Source organism: Falco peregrinus, chromosome 3 (genome assembly GCF_023634155.1).
Source record: "Falco peregrinus isolate bFalPer1 chromosome 3, bFalPer1.pri, whole genome shotgun sequence".
NCBI lineage: Eukaryota > Metazoa > Chordata > Aves > Falconiformes > Falconidae > Falco > Falco peregrinus.
This window is the reverse complement of record NC_073723.1, coordinates 116,280,921-116,301,584: the sequence shown is the minus strand read 5'-3', so window position 1 is coordinate 116,301,584 and position 20,664 is coordinate 116,280,921. Positions and strand designations below refer to the sequence as shown.

The 20,664-nt window shown below is 65.0% G+C and overlaps 3 protein-coding genes across 7 annotated transcripts; 1 reads left to right on the top strand and 2 right to left on the bottom strand.

The window, feature by feature from the left end:
• Positions 1–1,291: 1,291 nt before the first annotated feature.
• On the bottom strand, positions 1,292–6,794 carry PAFAH2 (platelet activating factor acetylhydrolase 2). 2 transcript variants are annotated; one of them, XM_005234121.4, is made up of 11 exons: positions 6,739–6,794; positions 5,363–5,468; positions 5,064–5,214; positions 4,753–4,849; positions 4,528–4,596; positions 4,299–4,413; positions 2,820–2,933; positions 2,388–2,479; positions 2,118–2,288; positions 1,856–2,004; positions 1,292–1,628 (listed from the first exon to the last, which is right to left on the bottom strand). In XM_005234121.4, exons 2-11 carry the CDS (start codon positions 5,450–5,452, stop codon positions 1,534–1,536), a joined length of 1,143 nt encoding a protein of 380 aa, XP_005234178.2. In that variant the 5' UTR covers positions 5,453–5,468; positions 6,739–6,794; the 3' UTR covers positions 1,292–1,533. The 2 variants fall into 2 exon arrangements, with proteins under 2 accessions (XP_005234178.2, XP_055656616.1); XM_055800641.1 differs by lacking the exon at positions 4,753–4,849 and having other exon boundaries at positions 4,299–4,375.
• A 2,022-nt stretch (positions 6,795–8,816) lies between these two features.
• EXTL1 (exostosin like glycosyltransferase 1) lies at positions 8,817–17,594 on the top strand. Of its 4 annotated transcripts, none has more exons than XM_055799019.1 (13): positions 8,817–8,835; positions 9,432–9,598; positions 9,740–10,961; positions 13,997–14,090; positions 14,174–14,281; positions 14,726–14,845; positions 14,938–15,070; positions 15,149–15,267; positions 15,639–15,734; positions 16,154–16,240; positions 16,428–16,588; positions 16,663–16,834; positions 16,918–17,594. In XM_055799019.1, the coding sequence occupies exons 3-13, from the start codon at positions 10,027–10,029 to the stop codon at positions 17,467–17,469; spliced, it is 2,577 nt and encodes an 858-aa protein (XP_055654994.1). In that variant the 5' UTR covers positions 8,817–8,835; positions 9,432–9,598; positions 9,740–10,026; the 3' UTR covers positions 17,470–17,594. The 4 variants fall into 4 exon arrangements, with proteins under 4 accessions (XP_055654994.1, XP_055654993.1, XP_055654997.1 ...); XM_055799018.1 differs by lacking the exon at positions 8,817–8,835 and adding an exon at positions 8,951–9,023; XM_055799022.1 differs by lacking the exon at positions 8,817–8,835 and having other exon boundaries at positions 9,171–9,598; positions 17,027–17,236.
• Positions 17,595–17,692: 98 nt separating this feature from the next.
• SLC30A2 (solute carrier family 30 member 2) lies at positions 17,693–20,342 on the bottom strand. Its single transcript, XM_055799023.1, has 8 exons — positions 20,033–20,342; positions 19,661–19,866; positions 19,279–19,425; positions 18,816–18,969; positions 18,573–18,729; positions 18,298–18,403; positions 18,069–18,203; positions 17,693–17,986 (listed from the first exon to the last, which is right to left on the bottom strand). The coding sequence occupies exons 1-8, from the start codon at positions 20,080–20,082 to the stop codon at positions 17,841–17,843; spliced, it is 1,101 nt and encodes a 366-aa protein (XP_055654998.1). The 5' UTR covers positions 20,083–20,342; the 3' UTR covers positions 17,693–17,840.
• Positions 20,343–20,664: the final 322 nt, after the last annotated feature.

Genomic DNA, 20,664 nt, shown 5'->3' with positions numbered 1-20,664 from the left:
TCCCAGGGCTAGAAATGGTGGTTTCAGTGTAAAACAATTTAAAAAATATATATCTGGAAGCCTCAAAAGCACCGGGGTTTTGTGGTCCTGTTCACGTCAGTCCTTTGTGTCACCGGAGAGTGGAGGAGATGTTGAAAGATGTCCTCCCTGCTGCTGCACAGCGCTGCGCCATCCCCCGAGGCCATCCTGGAGCATCCTCAGCCCTAGGACTCGCCTGCGACTAAGATGGGCCAGGGGCTCAAGGCGAGGACGTGGCCGTCACTGACGGTGACACAAGCAACTCGGGAAGAGTGAGATACTGCTTTTCCATTCCCCTTTCTTCCCCTGGGGTGAGGGCTTTGCTGGCACCCACGTCACCCACCGTCACTGGGTGAGGAATAGCACGTGCCACCCAAACCCCACTCTCCTCCAGCCATGGCACCCCAGGAAATCCTGGCTCCGTGCACCCCTGAGCCTTGTCGTCTGCAGCAGCTTCTCTCTGCAATGGCAGAAGGTGAAGCAAAGCCGCTGCCGTCCCACCACGTGTCCCCCAGCAGGAACCCCACGCTGCTGCCAGCGGGGACAATGCAAAAGCAGATGGTGTGCCAGGAGCCTGGATGTTCCCAGCAGCTGCCAAGGCAGCGTGTCCAGGATTGCCTGCCGCTTCTCCCACCACAGTGCCAGCCAGGACCCTGGGGAGGGTCTCCAGTGGGCCAAATCCATGCAGCTCCACCAGCTTCAGCCCTTCCTCAGGATCGCCGAGGATCAGACCTCCTCTCCTAAAAAGCACCCCTTGCTCTACTGTCTCTGGTGTTACCCAAGGGCTGTAGGTGCCTCCGAAGAGCCTTATTCCCATGGCCAGCACATGCCTGTTTGCAGCGGCATTGCTCTCCATGCTGCAAAACCAGGCTGGGCTGTTTTCCTTCCATCCCCCGGGCTGATCTTGGTCCCTGTTTCACACCCCTGCACTGCTGGGGTGCTCACAGATGCTTCCAGCCGGCCTCTCCTTTAAAACGGTCCTCTTTCTTTTTCTCCCCCAGATTTTAGGTGTGGAGCCAACAATCTGGCCAGCTTCCCAGGACAATGCTAAGATTTTCATTACCCTTGTGCTTGGAGCCCTGATGCTGAATCCCTTTGCGCTGGTTCTTCTGGCCACGGTTGAACTACCCCCAGCCCCTGCGGAACGACCCCACTGCCTGCTCCTGCCAGATGTGCCACAGCTGCAGCAGATCCAGCGATGGCTCGATGCCCACCAGCCCGCTGGGTGCAAGGGGGGTGTCAACTCGGGCCCAAGTGACAGCCAACTCAGTCCTTGTCCACGGGGATTTTATTCCCTTAGCCCCACAGCCCTCACTGCGGGCAGTGCCTGTGCAGGGAGGGCTCTCCCAGCACGCTCGCTGAGCACCCCGGCCACCAGATGTCCTGGGAGCACGGACCTCAGGTCCTGCTCTCCCCATGGATCCTTCTGCCCTTCCTGGCTCCCAGCTGGCTCATTTTGGACAAGAAGCAGCCACTTTGCTGGTACCTGGCTCCTGCCAGCCACCTCGGAGCAGGCTACAGGTTGGAGCGGCAGAATGGTGCTTCTGGAACCACCGAGTCTCCGATGCCTTCGAGGAGGTTGTCCCATCGATCGAACTCCTCTTCCAGGTCTGCACGGGGCAGAGACGGTGACAGGGTTACGACAGCAACTATCAGCCCGGCTCCAGGTGTAAAGGAGGAGGAGCAGCCACCGGATCCCTTTGCTTTGTGCAATGGGATGGGAAGCACCAAACCCAAGCCTGCGGAGGCAGCGGCCCCCCCGCAGCCCCCTGCAAGTGGGGGAGCTCTGGTGCCCTCCCGAACCCCCAGCCAACGTGCCCTCCACCCTGCGCCGTACTGAGGTGCCTTTGCAGGAAGGCCAGAGCCGCCCGGCTGGTGATGTCCAGACCCTTGTAGGGGTCAAGGGTCCCTCTTGCGCCAAAGATGCGGGTGTTGAGCTTCCCAGTGAGAAAGGTGAAGTCGGTCTGGCTCTGGTGCACGGATCCCCTGGGACACAGAAGGGATCTGCTTCAGTGGGAGCTGGGGAGGGGTCCTCCTGCTGGGAGGTAGGTGTTCCCAGGAGGGTACCGGCAGGGGGGTACCCCCAGCCCCTGACTCACAGGATGGTTATAATCTTCGTCTGGCTGTTCCTGGAGCTCAGCCTCTTCATTTTGGCAATGCTTTCTGGTGTCTGGAACTTCTCGGTGTTGATGAAGAGCACGGGCTTGGGCACCTCCGGGTACAGCACGTTCTCCAGGGGGAACATCCAGGCGTCGAGAGCCACTGCACACCTGCAGCAGGATGGATGCACGCCACGGCTTCCCTTCCCACCGGGATGAGCCACGGGTCCCTGGAGCTTCCTGGGGCTCCTCGTCCCTGCTGCAGCTTACCTGAAACTGGGCTCTTTCACCAAGGCCAGCACTGCTGTCACCCCACCGAAGGAATGGCCCATGACGGCGACTTTGGTCAGATCAACGCTGTCCTGCAAAAAGGAGAAGGCTGAGGAGCCTGTGCTCAAACCCTGCAGAAGGGTCCTAATTAGGGAAGAAAAAGCCAAGGGAAGAACATCAGCAAAGCCCCACTGCTCTGCCCTCTACAAGGGACACTCTGTCCCATTTCCATGGCTGGTGGAAGGAAAAAGGAGAAGAGAGGCACCAAGAAGCCAGGACATGGAAGGCTGTGGCTCTGCACAGACCCTGCTTCTCCCAGGAGGAAAAGTCTCACACAACAAGGACTGATCCTGCCAGCAAAGGGTACCCCACCCCCCACCGTCGGCCAACCGATGCCCCGGCTGGTCCTTCAGCACAGACAGACCCAGATACCTTCAGCACGGAGAGATCAAAGTCCTGGTGAAGGATGTTTGGGACAGATTTACCGCTGCTGATGTCCTTGAAAAGCCGGAGCGCTCGCACACATTCCTCTGCTCTCTGATGAACCTGGGAGTGAGAGCCGCCCCTTCCCCGGTTAAGCCAGCTCCTCCACCCCACAAGTTTGTGGCCAGATCCTCTCCCCGACGCCCACCCACACTCATCCCTCCAAAACAGCAGCGCTCAGACCCGACGGGGCTTTCCCTGAATTACAGCAAATGTAAAAGCAAGCGAGAGGCTGCACCGCAGCGGCTCCCGTGGGGATGCAATGAATTTATTGGAATGGTTTCTTTTTTTTGTTTGTTTTTAATTCAGTTAATCTGATAGCACAGACGGCTGGAGATGAGCAAAAGAACTCTGCTCCGGCGAGGAAGCAGTGGGGTGTGCAGGGGAGGGAGAGCCCGATTTCCTTGCCAGCTGCCCCCCAGTCAAGCCTGCTGAAGCCATTCGCCAGTGCGAACACCCACGGGGGGCCTGGACCCCCCATCCCACCCCAGCTGCCAGGAGCAAACCTGGAGGTCACCCTGAAACCCAGCTCGGGGGCTCTACCCAGGAGCGGCTCAACAGCCCAAACGGTGGGTTCAGGGAGAGGAAGCCCTGACCTGGAGCCACGTCGGCGCTATGTCCCCTGCTCCCCAAAGGCCACAAATGCTGTCGGCCACACACATTTAAAGGCCTTCCATTGACAAAAAACTCTGACACAAACGTCTCTCCATTCCTCCCTGCTCCCTCTAACACAGAAGATGCCGTAACTGAGGCTGACCTGGCAACCATTTCCCTCTATTTATAAATTATTTCTCATTCACCCTCAGCATTCATGCTCACAGGTTCATCTTTACAGGAAAACTGTCTCCCTTGTTCATGCAACGTGTCATGAGACGGAGTATACACAAAAAAAAAGAGGCTGGGACGTGATTTAAGACTGCCAAAAGCACCTCCAACCACCATGTTTCCTAGAGAGCTTGTCTACAACAAATCTTGACGCGACGTTCTTTTAAACGAGGCAGAAACAAGCAGGGAGGAACCTGGCTCAGCAGGAAACCTTCCCGCTCCCCAGCAAGCAGCTGTCTGGGATAATCCCACAGGGACAAAAATCAGAGTGTGAACAAACCCAGCAGCCGGCACGAAGCCCTGGGCTGGGCAGAGAGCCTGTTTCTCCCCGGGGTGCTGGTGACGTTAAGCATCCAGGGATCCAGCAAAGCCCAGCTCAGCTCCTGCCAGGGTCAGCTGGAGCTGGGCAGAGGGACCCCACAGAGATAAACAGGTTGAACAGATTTTTCTCAGCTTGCAAGGAGAAAGCTGAGCCCCAGCATTGTGGCGGTACAAGCTTGGGAAGGGTTGGAGATGAACACCCCAGGGACAGGGGCTGGCTCAGCTTGCAGGAGGGATTTCACACCTCCTGGGTTGCCCACCCTCAACCTCCAACCCTGGTACCTGCTTGTTTCGGAAATAAAACTCCTTCTGCCCTTGGGGTACCCGTTGGTAGGGGATCCACTCCTCTCTCCCAGCTTCTGCCGTGCAGAAATATGTTGCAGAGGCAGAATGGTCCCTGCAGTGGCAGAAGGGCAGGCGGCCACGTCACGGGGGCACCGGCAACCCCCTGGGACACCATGCCCTGCCAGCCCGGCCACGGCTGCCAAATGTGGGGGGACCGGGTGCCCACCTGTGCTCCAGTGCCGCCACCACGAAGCCCCAGGATGCCAGCTCTGAGCAGACCGAGGAGTACAGGGTCCTGCAAGGGAGCCGGGGGGCAGCAGCATCAGCACTGTGCTGCCAACACAAGGCAGGTGTGAGTGGGGCTGGGGGGCCAGGACACCTGCATCCCCATCCTGGCTCTGGCCTGGAGCAGGGGCTCAGCATCTCCTGCCCTGCTCGGGGCTCATCCTACCGAAAGGCTCCCAGGCCGTGGGAGAAGATGATCAGCGGGTACCCACTGCTACAGGGCTTGAGAGGCCCGTTCCAGCTCACTGGCACTCTGCAGGAGCCTGCAGGGAAGAGGAACCCCCCCCAGGAGAAGGGGGGACACGGGCAGCGGGGTGCTGCTGCTGCAGCAGGACCCCGCTCAGCTCCATCCCTGCCTGTAGCTTCCACCGGCGAGCCGGGGATGGGCTGGGTGACCTTGAACCCCACTAAGGGAGTGGGTCCCTAAGGATGGGGGAGCACCCAGGATGGGGGACGTGGTGCCCGCCACCCCCTTACCGATGGTGATGCTGAGCAGGGGTGCGCACCAGTGCCGGCTGCGGTGGGCAAAGTCGGCCAGCCCGCCGCAGTACTCATAGCGCGGGATCCAGAGCGGCCACTCAGCCCCGGCCCGGGGCAGGCAGGGGTAGAAGAGGCGGAGGAAGAGCCCCTGGGGGAGAGAGGGGAAGGGGGGACGCGATGGGGACAGCAAGGGGCAGCGGTGGCCATGTCCTCAGCAAGCTCAGTTCTTGCAAGACCCAGCTGGCTGCAGTGCATGGAAGCCTGTCTCTGTCCCCGTCCCCATCCCTGTCCCGTACCTGCCGTGTCTGGCCCACCATGACATCCGTGCAGCCCACGTGGTGAGGCCCCTTCCCCAGGGGCAGCGCCAGCGACTGCGTCCCCCCCATGCCGTCACGGCCCAGCCTAGGCAGATGCACAGGGTCAGCATCTGTCCCCCACCTGGGGGACCCTGACTCGGCTCTTCTCCTTCCCCCAGCCCTCTCCCCGTGGTCCAGACCCCCAGCATCCCCCCAGCACTGCACCAGCCAACACACCGAGGTTCCCAATGCCCCCTGCACAGAATTCCCACGGGCACAGTCCTGCAGGGATGCTCAGGGATGAAACCCTACAGTTTCTCTCCCAAGAGCTGCTGGACTGGGACAGAGGGGCTGACAGTGGGTTTGGGGGGCTGACGGTGGGACAGTGGGGCTGATGGTGGAGCTGACAGCGGGATGATGGAGCTGATGGTGGGACTGGGGGAATGATGGCAGGACAGTGAGACAGTGGGGCTAATGGTGGGACCGGGAGGCTAATGGTGGGACAGGGGGACTGGTGGTGGGGCAGTGGGGCTGGTGGTGGGATGGCAGGGCTGACGGGGGGCGGGGCGCTGACAGTGGGACGACGGGGCTGACGGCTGGTCAGTGCCCAGTGGGGCAGGTGGGGCTCAGCAGAACCTGCTCCATGGCCACCCCGCTGAGGGGCAGCCACCCCCGTCCCCCCGCCCCCGGGGAGCTGAGGGCAGGGGAGGCAGCACGGGCCGGCGCTGCAGAGCTGGGGCAGCACCGGGATGTGTGGATGGGGGGTCAGTGCGGGGCTGGTGGGGGCGTCGGCCAGCCCCGGGCACCCACGGCAGCCGCTGAGGAGCCCAGTACCCCCCAGTGCAGAACTACAGCTCCCAGCAGCCCCGGGCCGGGGAACCACAACTCCCAGCATGGCCCTAGGCTGGGACTACACCTCCCAGTATGCGCTGGGCCTCCAGACTACACCTCCCAGTATCCCCAGCTGAACTACAGATCCCAGTGCTTCCCGGAGGCCGGCTCCCACACCCCTCCCGCAGCCCCTAGTCCCTGTGTCCCCCCCCAGCACCCCCAGTTACCATCGCAGCTCTCAGTGCTTCCCCCAGCTCCCAGTGACCCCCAGCTCCACCTCCAGCTCCCAGTACCCCCCAAATTCCCAGTGCCCTCACTGACCCTTGCAGCTCCCTCCCAGTGCTCCCCAATGAGCTCCCAGTGCCCCGCAACCCCAGCTCCCCCTGCAGCTCCCAGTGCCCCTCCCAAGCTCCCAGGGCTCCTACAGCTCCCAGTTTCCCTCTGTGCACCCCAGCTCCCAGCACCCCCACCCCAGTATCCCCCATTCCCTCCCTTCCCAGCCATATCCGTCCCCCGTGTCGTTCCCCCCCCCTCCCCGCACTCACCAGTGCAACAGGGTCACAGCTCCCAGCACGCACCAGTGCGCCCTGCACTACAGCTCCCAGTACCCCCCGTGCACGTGGACTACAGTTCCCAGTAGTACCCGGTGCAAAACCACAGGTCCCAGTGCTCCCAGTGCAAAACCACAGCTCCCAGTGCCACCAAGCCAAGACGCAGCTCCCAGTCCCACCAGCACAAAACCACAGCTCCCAGCGCCCCCAGTGCGGGATGCAACCCCAGACCCCCCATCGCAGCCGCGGCCCCTCCGTGGGGGGCTGTGGGGGGCTGTGCCCATGGGCAGCACCTTGACCCTGGGGCTGCCCTGTCCCTGTCTGCACCCCAGCTGGGTTCCTGCTCCCCAGGGCTGGAGACTGTCCCCATGGGTGTCCCCCCCCAGAACCCAGGGGGTGCCTGGGGCTCCCGCTGCCCACCCCCACGTTCCCTGTCCTTTGGCTAATCCGCTTTCCGCAGCTAAGGCAGCCCAGGGCCGCAGTAATCCCCTCTGTGTCAGGGGGATTAACTCCCTCCCGGGGCTGAGCTGGCCGGGCCTGGCAAATAAATATCCCAAGATTTGGTAAAAACCATCGCTACCAAGCTGGCACGCACACAGCCCCTTGCCGGGCTGCCCAGCACCGTCCCCTGCCTGCATGGGGAAACTGAGGCACAGCCCCTAGGGCTGTCACTGTGTGTGTCCCCTGGGTCCCACTCGGCTGGCAGGGCAGGGGGAGGGGACCCCAGCCCACAGCCACCAGTACAGCCACCCTGGGGTGCTGGGCTGAGGCTCCTGGCACCCTGTTCCATATGGAGCAGAATCCTGCCCAGAGGCCGGGCCGCCTGCAGGCTGAGGCCGGCCGGGTTGTTACACCCATGGGTGGGATCCAGCACCCGTCCCGGCTTGCCCGGCCGGCGGGGCAGGGCGGAGGGCGGCTGGCGTGGCCGGGGATGCCAGCGCAGGGTGGGAGAGTCGAGCCCCGACCTGCCCTCGCTGCCCAATCCAGCCCACGCCTGGCTCCCCACGCTGGGGCTCAGCACCCCCAGCACGCCCCCGTATCACCCCAGCAGAGGGTCCTGGCTGGTCATGGTGGGGGCTGCTCAAGACATCGAGACTTGATGGGGGGGCAGGGATCCTGCTCTCATCTCCGATGGAGCCCTGCAGGACGGGGTGTGGGGGTCCTACAGGTGAACCACTGGGGTTCCAGTTGCGTGGGTGTCACTGGGGGCTTTGCTGCTGACCATGTTGCTTTCTTTAAAGGGATTGTCTCTGCCCACAGCTCCTGTTCCAGCCATCCCAGCAAGTGTTCTCGGAGCTGTGCGCTGTGGATGGCTGATCTGGGGGGGTCAGGCCAGGCTGGGACCCCCACCTCTGCCTCACCGTCCACAGCTGGCTTTGTGCCATGGTCTGGGCTCCAGGGCACGGCCACGTTGGGAGCTGGCTTTGACTTGGGCAAGAGATGTTGGGCTGGGGGGGGGGGGGCTTGTGCCTCCTACCCCTCCTACCCCGTGCTGGGACCCCGGGGTCGCAGGAGCCCGGGGGTGGCATCGGAACCTGGGTGTCGCTGGAGCGTGGGAGTGACATCGGAGCCTGGAGGTGCCATAGGAGCCCAGGGGTGCCACTAGTGGACGTGGCCCCAGCTGTGTTTCAGTCCCTGCTCCCCGTCGCTACCCCACCGTGACCCCATTGCTGCCCTTTGGGGGCTCCCCGGGGGACTCCGGGGCACAGAAGGGCTGGGGGCCTGAAGGCACTCGAGGGCTGAGCCCACCGGGGCACGCTGCTCCCATCGGGGCTCGGCACCGGCCCCCCTCTGCAAGCGGGGACGCGAGGGGGGACACGGGACGTGGGACGTCCCTCGCGTGGGGTCCCACAGCGGGCGGGCGGCGCAGGGACCCTGCGGAGCCCCGGGCACCTCCGGGCACCCCCGCGGTGTGCGGGGATCCCCCGTCCCACGTGGGCGCCCTGCGGCCGGCGGGGTACAGCCAATGGGAAGGCTCCGCAGAAGGGGGCTCCTCAGGTCCCGCCCACTGGCCGGCATGGGCCCCGCCCACAGGTGAGCGAAGGACCAATGGGAGGCAGGTGGGCGTGGCTAAGAGCGAATGTTGTGACGGTGGGAATAGGACACGGTGTAACAGATGGGGGGGGGCACGGGGGGGGGGGGGCACCGAGGGGGGAGGCACGGAACGGGGAGGAACGGAACGGGGGGGCACGGAACGGGGGGGAACGGAACGGGGGGGAACGGAACGGAGGAGTCGCGGAGGGGGAGCACGGAGCAGGGAGAACGGGGGGAGCACGGAGGTGGGGCACGGAGGGGGGCACGGAACGGGGTGGGCACGGAGCGGTGGAAACGGGGGGAGCACGGAGCGGGGGGGCACGGAGCGGAGGAGCGCGGAGCGGAGGAGCACGAAGCGGGGGGGGCACGGAGCGGGGGGGCACGGGGGGGTGATGGAGCACGGGAACCAGCCCGGCAGCGGGGCCGGGCACTGACCAGGGCAGAGGGAAGGGGACAAGGGGACAGCCAGCCCCGGCGGGGGCAGCCAGCCGGCCGGGAGTCAGCCCGCCCCGGGGCGGGGGGGGACACCGGCAGCCTGACACGGGGCAGGCGGACAGGCAGGCACGGGGGGCACAGCCAGACGGGGGACACGGGGACAGGCAGCCCGCGGCAGGGCCAGACGGACAAGGTGACACGGGACCCCCCCCCCGCAGGCACCCCCGGGGCAGGCGAGCCCCCCGGGCCCGGGGCTGCGCGGAGCCGGGCGAGGCGGCGCAGCTGGAGCGGGGGGAGACCGGCCCGGCCCGGGGATGCGGCCGGCGGGGACCCGCGGCGTGGGACAGCGGGGCCCGACCCCCCCCGGCGCTGCGTGTCCCCGCAGGTAACGGGCGGAGGGAGCGGGTGGGCGCTCCGCGGGGAGGGTGTTATTTTGGGAAGGGGGGTCCCCCGCTGGGGGGACCTTGCGGTGACACGGTTGGCGGTGGCAGCGGATGGCGACGGCGCGACCTCTCCCCTTCCCCAGGGATTTGAAGCTGGGCCAAGCGGCGATGGGAATGTCATTGTCGCAGCCCGGGGACCCGACGCAGTAAAGGTGGTCCCAAGCTCTGCCCCACACCGCTCGGCGGGGCCGCGGGGGGACCGGGGGTCCGTCGCCCTCCTGCAGGCTGCGGGGGCTGCAGGAGCACCTGGGGGCCGGGAGCCATCCCACCATCCCACCGCCTGCTCGGGGACCCACCGGGACATCGGCCTTTCCACCGGACTCTGGTGCCTGTCGGAGCCCGATGAGGAGCCGGGGCCGTGCATGACCCTATGCAGACCAGGAAGAAATACATTTTCCTGACTTTCCTTGCCTCTTGGCTCCTGCTTTTCTTCTTTGGAGGAGACCAGCTACGCCGTTTCCCTTTCTTTTCTGGGAGGAAAGTCGAAGCCCGGAGGAACTGGCCACACTGGACGGATCGGTCCCTTCTCACCAGCTTTGCGGACCCCAGGGAGCTCCAGGGCAATGAGGACCCCTCACTGCCATCACCCCGGGAGCGGCGGGCGGCACAGCTGAGCGTCTACAAGAACAGCAGATGTCGGATGGAAACCTGCTTCGACTTCTCCAGGTGCGAGAAGCACGGCTTCAAAGTCTTCACCTACCCTCGGGAGAGGGACCAGCCCCTCTCAGAGAGTTACAGCAAAATCCTCGCCTCCCTTGAGCGTTCCCGCTACTACACCCCCAACCCCGAGGAAGCCTGCCTCTTCATCCTCAGCATCGACACACTGGACCGCGACCATCTCTCGGGTCAGTATGTCCGGAACGTTGATGAGAAAATCCGCGGCTTCCCGCTCTGGAACGGTGGCCGTAACCATCTCATCTTCAACCTCTACTCGGGCACTTGGCCCAACTACACCGAGGACCTGGGCTTCGACATTGGCCAGGCCATCCTGGCCAAAGCCAGCTTCTACACCGACAGCTTCAGGCCTGGCTTCGACATCTCCATCCCTCTCTTCTCCAAGGACCACCCGCAGCGCGGCGGGGAGAGGGGGTGGTTGTACCAGCACTCGATCCCCCCAAAAAAGAAATACTTGTTGGTGTTCAAGGGGAAGCGGTACCTGACCGGCATCGGCTCCGGCACCAGGAACGCGCTGCACCACATCCACAACGGGAAGGACATCATCTCACTCACTACCTGCAAGCACGGCAAGGACTGGGAGAAGCACAAGGACACCCGTTGCGACAAGGATAATGTCGACTACGAAAAGTGAGTCGGAGATGAGGTGGGAAAGGGGGTCTATGGTGGGGGGGACACCCCACAAATGTTCCTGCCCCTCTGCAGGGTGCAGCCGTGCCCATCTGTGGCAGCTGGAACTCCAGGCGTGGGGAGAGAGGGAAGTTTTGGGCTCTTCCCAAAGTAGGTTTTGGTTTCCATAGTGGGGAGCGAGGCGCTGATTGTTCAGGGCTTTCGTATTAAAGTTCAAGTAATCTGGCGAGAGCGGCTCGTATCTGCAATCACCGCGGCCGCCTCTAATACGATTTCCCTTTTCCCTAACACTGATGAATGATGCTTTTCTTCTCCCCCCCTCCTGCCCTCCCCTAAGATAAATGTTTCTCTTGGAGATGAGCCCGAAACACCCCCCCCTCACTGGCTCCACTAAAAATCCCACAAAACTGGTGGGTCCTTGGGCATCCCAGCACGGACAGCTCTGAGCTGATGTGGACATGGTGGGATGGAGGTGCCCCTGTCCTGTGTCCCCCCTTGCAAATGGGGATGGTGGCAACAGCATGTGATGCACCTTGGCGGAAAAATTGGGGGACCGAAGCTCTGTGAGGGTGGAGGCTCTGTGCTGTGGGGCACACACCAGCTCCTCACCTCCCCACCCTGTCACCTGGGACCTGTCACCAGCTGCCTGCTCCAGGGCAGGTCAGCACAGACCTCCGTCCTGCTGGTGATGGGCAGGTCCCCGTCCCATTGCCTGGGGACATTCTGCAGCCACCCAGCCGGAGAGCAGATGGGGAGAGGCCACGCTGGGCATGATCCTCAAAGCATCTTAGGAGGTGCTGGGAGGTAAAAGCGGAGCCGGGGTGCTGTGGGCACCGGGATTAGCCAGGGCTTTGGGGTGGCTCCGGCACCACGTGGCCCTGTCTGGTGGCTGTCACCAGCCCAGCAGGGTCAGCCCCTGCAGCAGAGCCTTTTTGGGGACGGAGCATCGCAGGATGGTGCGAGATGCTGTGGGCTGGTGGGACAGGGGGGCCCAGGTCTGCGCTGTGCCATGGCAATGGGTAGTGGGATGGGAAAGCCCCCTCCTGCCAGGCCCAGGTAATCCCCTAATGCCGTTTGCAAGTACGGGGAGATTTACACCTCGCCTGGGATGGCCTGGGGCAGCAGAGAGATGGGGAGCACGTGGCACAGGGCACTGTGCTCCTGCGTGACCCCCGGCTTCTGCCATCCTGCTTGTCCCCACGGGACACCCAGGCAAAAAGCCATCCATGTCTCCATCATGCTGGGCGAGCTCTGCCTGACCTCACGTCGGGGATTTATTTTCCCTGTGCCGGGAAAAGATGTCCCCAGACACAGGACATCTGAGACAATGGATGCAGGACAGTGGGGAGGTGACAACCAGGGTTGGCAAAGCGAGACCCCAGCTGTCCCCTTCACCTGGGGCACTGGGGACGTCCCCGTTTGCTCAGCGCAGCAGAGGAAGGTTTTGCTGGGGGTTCCATCCTGCTCCTCACAACAAACCTGTTCTGTGCCCGGATAAAGGGCGGCTTGTAGCAGCACCGTGGGCTACCCCGGGTTGACAGCAACCCAGGCAGGTTGGGAAAGGTTCTCTGGAGCCGCTGGGTCCCCCGGCGGCACCGTGCCTGGCCAGATCCATGGAGGGGCCGGACGGAGGGAGCACGGTGGGCGCCCGTCCCAGCTCCTAACAAAACAAGGAAGCCCTGACGGTGTGATTACTCGGAAACCGCAGCGCGTCAGGAGCAAAGTATTTCCATCGGGAGGTTTTGGCCCCGCAGCCCAGCCGGCGCCAGCTTCCCCACGACGGCTGCCTGCGAGGGGAAGCCTGCCCACGGCCGCTCTGCCCCCCGGGACGCATCCTGCTGCCCGCCCAGCCCTGGCACTGGGAATGGCCCTGTGGAGGTGCTGAGGGTCACAGCCGGGTTTGGGGTCCCCAAGGAGCCCCAAGGGTGAGCGCTGGCAGTGTCTGGCCCTGGGGATGTGGCTGCTGCTGCTGCAGTTTCTTGGGGTGGGGGGTCTGGGCCCTGTTGAACCGTGCTCGCCCCTCTGGCAGGTCGCTTGGCTAGGAGCTGGGGTGTTAACGAGGCAGGGTGTGCTAATGGGGTTTTCGGCATCCATTGGAGACATTGGGGTGGTTCATCCAGAGGTGGGTTTTGATCGTAAAACTTTGTGCCTTGCCATTGCGGCTGGTTTCCCACATCCCGGGGTGCCAGGATGCTCCAGGGTGCTCCAGCACCCATGGAAGGGACACGTCCTCAACCCCCAGGCTGGCATCAGCCCCATGCCCCCACCACAGGGACACCCTTCCCCCTGGGGACCAGCACATTTCAGGCAATCCCTTTGGCCTCATGGCCCCCCCAGCTGGACCACGCACATCCCCCCCAGCCCATCCAGGACCCGGCTGCCCCATCCCTCCCTCCCCGCGGGCAGGAACAGACGGGGTCTGTCCCAACCTAAAGTCAATATTGGATTTTCCGGCGTGGTCACAGGGACCCGGCAGCCGCCGTGCCACTCCCCACTGACCGCACAGAAGGGGCTTTCATAGCCCCACGGCGTGAGACTGGGGCGGGGGGGGGGCACGCTGCCTGCACCCCTGCCAGCAGCCAGCCCTCTGCCCCTGCCGGAGCGCTGCCAGGGCAGGCAGGGCTGGTCCTGCCCGGCAAGCCTGGGCTTGGCAGAGGAGTCGCTGCAGTTTCGGGCTTGGGGGTTTGGGTGCTGGCTTTGCCTGGGGTTTCATTACGGGCAGGTGGAGGGAGCAGGGTAGTGCCTTTGAAGGGCACTGGGGGTCTCATCCTGACCCCCCCCTCTTTAAGCGATGCCTGGGTGCATGCCCCCATTACTCATGATGCATCACTCGTGAGCATCTCTGCTCCACCGGCCCCACCGAGCCAGGGCTGTTCAGAGCCCAAATCAGCCCCGATCAATCCTAACGCTGCCCTGGGCTGGTCCCACACTCCCCAGGAGGGATGCTCAGCCTTGCCAGATGCCAGTGAGACCACTCGGGATGCTCACAGGTCAGGGGGGGCCATGCCTGACCCCCACCCCATCTCCCATCCCAGGTTCGACTACCAGGAGCTGCTGCACAACTCCACCTTCTGCATCGTGCCCCGGGGCAGGCGCTTGGGCTCCTTCCGCTTCCTGGAGGCACTGCAGGTACAGGGTGGGGGTGGGACACAAGGGACCCCTCTCCCGGGGGCTGGAGGATCTGTCCCAGCCCTTGTGGGGTCCTGCCACAGGCTGCCTGCATCCCCGTGCTGCTGAGTGATGGCTGGGAGCTGCCCTTCGCCGAGGCCATCGACTGGAGCAAAGCAGCCGTCGTGGGCAGCGAGAAGCTGCTGCTGCAGGTACAGTGGCCGGATCCTGCCCATGCTGGACACGAGGGACCCCCCGAGTGCCAATACTGGTGGTGGTGGAGCCCCCAGCCAAGCTTGGGGGTGAAACCACCACAGCTGAGCCCAGCAGCCCTCCCGCAGGTGGATGCAAGAGGGTCTCATCCAGCCTGGAGCTGGGGGTCCCATCCCAGCCACAGCCCTGGGTATTGTTCATCTCGGGGGGGGGGGGGGGGGGGAGTGCTGAGCATCTCCCCAGACCCAAAACCTTTGGAGGTCCTGGGCCAGATCCTGCTCCAGAGAGAGGAGGTGGCAGAGCCGTAGCAGGGTGGTGGCACAGCATCCTTGGCCAGGGGGTGTCCATTGGGATGGCATGGAGGTGGTGGAGGGGAGACAGCCCTGCTGGGGGGGGGTGGGGCGGGCCAAGGTGAGAGACCATCTCCCCCTCCGCTGGCACAGATCCCCTCCACCGTCCGCTGCATCCACCCGGAGCGCGTGCTGGCTTTCCAGCAGCAGACGCAGTTCCTGTGGGATGCATACTTCTCCTCTGTCGACAAGATCGTGCACACCACGCTGGAGGTGAGCCCCCCCCCCCCCCCTTCTCCCCCCCGCCCCCCCCGCTCCTGGGGTCACAACCTGCATGCTGCAAGCATCACTCTGGCCTCTGGCAGATCATCAAGGACCGGCTGCTCCCGCACCGTTCCCGCTCCCGCTTCCTCTGGAACACGCTGCCGGGGGGGCTCCTGGCCCTGCCTGACTTCTCCACCCACCCCGGGGACTTTCCCTTCTACTACCTGCAGCAGGGTAGGACCCCCTGCCCCGGCTGGGCACCGCAGACTCGGTGCATGCCACAACGCCTATTCTCTCCCCCTCTTCTGGCAGGTTCCAGCCCCTCTGGGAAGTTCACAGCTTTCATCCGGGCTGTCTCGCCAGTGGGCTCCCTCTCCCAGCCCATCCTCAGGCTCATCCAAGCCGTCTCCGGCTCCCAGTATTGCGCCCAGGTGGGGGGGTGCTGAGCCCTGCGCCGCTCGGTGCAGCTCCTGCGAGTGTGGTGGGAGGGCTGGGGCAGGGTCCCATGGGCTGGGAAGGGCGCGGGTGGGTTTAGGGGTGGGAGTGGGTGGCTGATGTTGTCACCCTTGGGTGACAGAGCTGTCTCCAGCCCACTAGGGTGGAGGTGGGACCACCTGTGGCTTTATTCTGGTCCAAACAGCCAAGGGATGGTTGTGGGGTGGGGTGAGCTGGCTGGAGCAGGTCCCGCTGTGGGACCGGGAGGGCTCAGCCACGGCCGCCCTGCAAACACCGATGCACCAACGCACCCCGATGGGTCAGCCCGGCCAAACACCCCTGGACACGCCAGTGCTCCCCCCGGCAGATCCTGGTGCTGTGGAGCTCCGAGAAGCCACCACCGCCGAGTGGGAAATGGCCCCAGACCACCGTGCCTCTGACCATCATCCAGGGCAGCAGGAAGGTGAGAGGAGCCAGGATGCAAACAGGGAGCTGGGACACGGGACAGGGAGCTGGGACACGGGGCAGGGAGCTGGGACACGGGGCAGGGAGCTGGGGACATGGGACAGGGAGCTGGGACATGGGGCAGTAAGGTGGGACACGGGGCAGGGAGCTGGGACACGGAGTTGGGACACGGGGCAGGGAGCTGGGACACGGGGCAGGGAGCTGGGACATGGAGCAGGAAGGTGGGACATAGGACAGGGAGCTGGGACATGGGACAGGGAGCTGGGACACGGAGTTGGGACACGGAGTTGGGACATGGGGCAGGGAGCTGGGACACGGGGCAGGGAGCTGGGGCACAGACAGGGAGCTGGGACACGGGGCAGGGAGCCGGGAAACCCACCCCATGGCACATCTCAACCTGGTTTTCCCCCCCTGTAGCTCAGCGACCGCTTCTTCCCCTACGCGGCCATTGGGACGGACGCCGTGCTGAGCCTGGACGAGCACACCAGCCTCTCGACCAGCGAGGTGAGGCCATGGGCGCCGTAGTCCCCAGCCCCGTTGGTGCTCAGCGGTCACCCCAGGGCTGGCAGGGAGCGGTGCCCGCTGTCCCCATGTCCCCACAAGCACACCTCCAGGGGAAGGCAGAGGTGGCAGTGGGCCCCCTCCCGTGGGTCCCTGCAGACGGGTGACACTGTCCCCTGTCCCATGCCAGGTGGATTTTGCCTTTGGGGTGTGGCGCAGCTTCCCCGAGCGCATCGTGGGCTTCCCCACGCAGAGCCACTTCTGGGACCCTGAGCAGAGGCGCTGGGGCTACACGTCCAAGTGGACCAACGAGCTCTCCATCGTCCTCACCACTGCCGCCTTCTACCACAGGTACCTGGTGGCAAAAGGGCCGGTGGGGTGGGGGACTTGGCTGCATCCTGGCCCCCCCCACCCTCCCCCCCCAGGTATTATCACAGCCTCTTCATGGAGTATCTGCCGGTGGGGTTGAGGGAGCTGGTGGACGGGCTGGCCGCCTGCGAGGACATCCTGATGAACGTCCTCGTGGCTGCTGTCACCAAGCTGCCACCCATCAAGGTCACCCAGCGCAAGCAGCACAAGGAGAATGTGCCCCAGCAGGTAGGGTGCAAGGATGGGGATGTGGGTGGACCCCTGGCTGGGGAGTGGAGCCCCTCACCCCCCTGCGCTTTCCTCCTGCCAAGGTGAAGGGCACGGCGGGGGGCGGCCGGCGGCCGGCGTTTCTCCCAGCGGCAGGATTGCCTCAACCAGTTGGTGGACTGGTTCGGCTACATGCCCCTGGTGTCCTCCCAGCTGCGCCTGGACCCTGTCCTCTTCAAGGACCAGGTCTCCATCCTGCGCAAGAAATACCCACGCTTGGAGAAACCCTGAGAGCTGCGGGGGATCGGGGTGGGGGTGCCCCGTTCTGGGTGCACGGAGCCCTCCCGGCGCAGGTGGTCGCTGCTGACGGGGTTTTACTCGTTATTGGGTTTTACCAGTGCAATAAAGGTGGGTGGAGAGGCAGAGTCCGGCCGGTGGCTGTGGGACGTGGGGCAGCGGGATGTGCCGGGCAGGGAGCACCGGCAGCACACCGGGATTTTGGTGTGCTGGTGTTTCTGCCGTTTCTGTCATCGGCGGCTGCCCAGCCACCCTGGGAATCCACCGTCCAGCACCCAGCCGTGCGCGCAGCCCCCGGCCTCAGCCCCGCGGGGAGGGCGAGCGCTTTGGCTTCCCAAGGACAAACAGCGGAGCGATAAGAGGCAAGAGCAGGGCGAGTGTGTCCTCCCTCCCCCATGCTGGGATAGATCCCCCCTCAGCCCCCGGGCACCCCAGCACCCCACTGCCGTACAGTGCTCCCCGAAGAAGGGAAAAGGGTTTTTTTCAGCTGCTTTCCCCCCCAGCTGAATAGAAATAGGGAAAATTAGGGCTGCTAGCCTCCAACGGCTGCTCTGCTCCGGCTCCCACAGCCGTGGGTCCATCCTTGCTGCCTTTGCTTCTATCAGGCACCTGAGATAACACCCCGGCGCCGCCGGACCTAACAACCCTCCCTGCACACACCCTGTGCTCTGCTTTATTTTCCATTCATAAAAAGTCCCCCCCCGGGACACGAGGGGGCTGCCGGGGGGGCTCAGTCGCGGGGGGGCTGGCACTCCCGGCAGTCCCGCATCTCCTCGGAGTAGCTCTCCACCTGGATGGTGGTGGTGTGGAAGCGGAAGGTGCCCTGCAGCCGGGAGCTGGCCTCCTCCAGCACCTCCTGTGCACTGGCACCCGCATCTGCAAGGGGCGAGGGAGTGCATGTCGGGGTGCAGGTGGACCCCAAATCCCCCTCCCCTTCCACTGCATCCCCAACACTCACTGATGGCGATGTGCACCGAGAGCAGTGGCTGCGCTGCTGTCAGCGCCCAGATGTGGAGGCTGTGCACGGCCTCCACACCCGCCACCGCCAGCAGCGTCTCCTGCACAGCGTTGAAGTCCATCCCTTTGGGGGTGCCTGGGGAGGGAGAGCTGTGGGTGCTGGAGGGACAGGGGCTGCAGCACCTATGGGTGGCACCATGGCACAGACCCACCCCCCAGCGGGTCCCTACCCTCCATGAGGACGAGGAGGACGTCACGGAGGATGGTCAGTGTCGTCCCCAGCACCAGTGCAGAGAAGAGGAAGGTGCAGATGGGATCCACATACTTGTACTCGGGCTGAAGGGGGTGGGAGAGGGTGAGGCCCCTCTGGCACCCCAAATTCCCGTTGGCACCAGCAGGGAGGGGACACGATCCCTTCCATCTCACCCCTGTGCCTGGCCAGGGCTGGCTGAAGCCACTGTCCCCATGTCCCCAGCATCCCCTTTGCCCCCACTAACACCCAGACCTTAAAGAAGATGATGTAGGATGCGATGAGGACACCGACACTCTGCAGCAGGTCCCCCACGATGTGGACAAAGGCGGCACGGACGCTGGGGTTGGGCTGCTCGCCAGCTGCCCCATGGCTGTGCCCGTGCCCCGTCTGGTGCAGAGCCACCCCCATCCTGCGAGCAGGGCAGTGGTGACAGCCCTGGGGCCACCAGGCATGGGGTGGGGGACACCAGGGAGGGCGAGAGCCGCCTGTACGTACACGATGTTGACGGCCACGGCGCAGGCAGAGGTGATGAGCATGACGCTGCCCTCGATGTCGTAGTCGGCCAAGAGCAAGCGCTGGGCCGCCAGGTAGACCAGGACGCCTGTCACCACCCAGATGGAGAGCACGGAGAGCAGGGCGCCCAAGATCTCTGTGGAGAGCCCCCCCAGTCCCACATTGCTGCTTCGCTGCCCTGCCAAGCCTGACCACACTCCCAGTCCCTCCAGCAGCACTGGAGCACGGGGTGGGCACTCAGCACCCATCCCTGGGGTTGCTCCCTGCATGGGGACAGTGGTGCCTCTGCCCTCTCCTGCCCATGCACGTGGTGCTGGGGGTCCCCATGCCCCCCAGGGCTCCCTGAGTCAGCCAGTCCCCACGGGGAGGGCACCCTGGGGTGCTCTGGGTGCTCCCTGAGGTCTCCAGGAGCAGAACAGCCACCCTGGGGGTGCTGCCCCGTTACCTGCCCGGTGCCAGCCAAAGTTCATGGTTTTGGTGGGGGGGCGTGAGGACACCCAAAGCGCAGAGAGGCTGATCATGATGCTGGCGAAGTCCGTCAGGAGGTGGGCTGCGTCCGTCAGGATGGCCAGGCTGTGTGCCAGGTACCCGCCTGCGGAGCGGGGGACAGCGGGGACGTCGGGGGGGCACGGGGGGGCCCAAACCAGGTCACCCCGTGCCACAGTGTGGGCTCCACTGGGTGCTTTGACCCACCAAAAAGCAACAGGGAGCCCTGCCCCCACCCTGCCTGCGCCCGTGGCGGGGAATCAGGGCAAGAGGGGCTGCAGGCACCCCCTGGGGGTACCCCATAGGGACCCCCCCAGCCGGACCCTGCACCCCCCACTCACCCACAGCTTCCCCCACCATGAAGACGAGGCAGATGCCGGCGGCCAGGTAGAGCTTCCTGCGTGCCCGCTGCTGCTGGCCGGGGTGGCCGGTGACCCCCTGTGCGTGGCAGTGCCGGCCGCGCCGTGCCCCCAGCTCCAGGGCAGCCCCCTGCCCCTGCCCCTGCCCCGGGCTGTGCCCGCTCCTCTGCGCAGCCCCCGGGCGGGACCTGCCGGCGAGAAGGGGGGCTGGAGCGGGGGGCTCGGGGGGGGTTCGGAGGGTGGGTTGGATCCCAGTGCTCCCCCCCAGCCCCAGCCCCAGCCACACACCCCACCTGGGAGCCCCACGGGGAAGAGGGGGCGCCGCACCCCCAGCCCCCCTGGGCACCCCCCTACCCGCCTGCGCCCTCGCTCAGCAGGTGCCGTTTCTCCTCGCCGGCTGCCATCGTCCTGCGGGGCGGGGGGCCAGGCTGGGTGACCCCGGCGTGTGGCCCCCGGTGGCGTGTGGCCCCCGGTGGCGCGTGGCCGCGCTGGTGGCGGCCGGTGGCCTTGGCCCGTGTGAAGTGGCGGGGACTCGTGTGCAAAGCCCGGCCGAGGGAGGGAGGGGGCCAGGCCGGCTGCAAAGCGCCTGCGGCCGCCTGCCCCACACGGCCCCTGGGGGGCTGCTGGGGGGGGGGGGAGTGCTCTGTGACCCCCGTGGGCGCCCCCCAGGACCCAGACACCGGGGCATGGATGCAGCCCCCGAGGCTGGGGGAGGATGGAACATCGCTCCGTCTCCCCTAAGGGCACCCAGTACCCCCCCTCCCCGCTCCGGGGAGCCCCCCCCCCCCAGTTTAGATCCAGCTGCAGAGCAGCCATGTGACAGATAAGCCTGGGACCAGCCCCCTCCCCAGCAGTGACTCCTGCCCACCACCCCAGATGAGGAGCACTAATTGCCCTGGAGCTAATTGCAATTGTGGCATAGCCCAGAGCACCGCTGCGGGCGCTGCCTCAGTTTCCCTTCAACCAGGTGCTGAGCATGGGCTTAT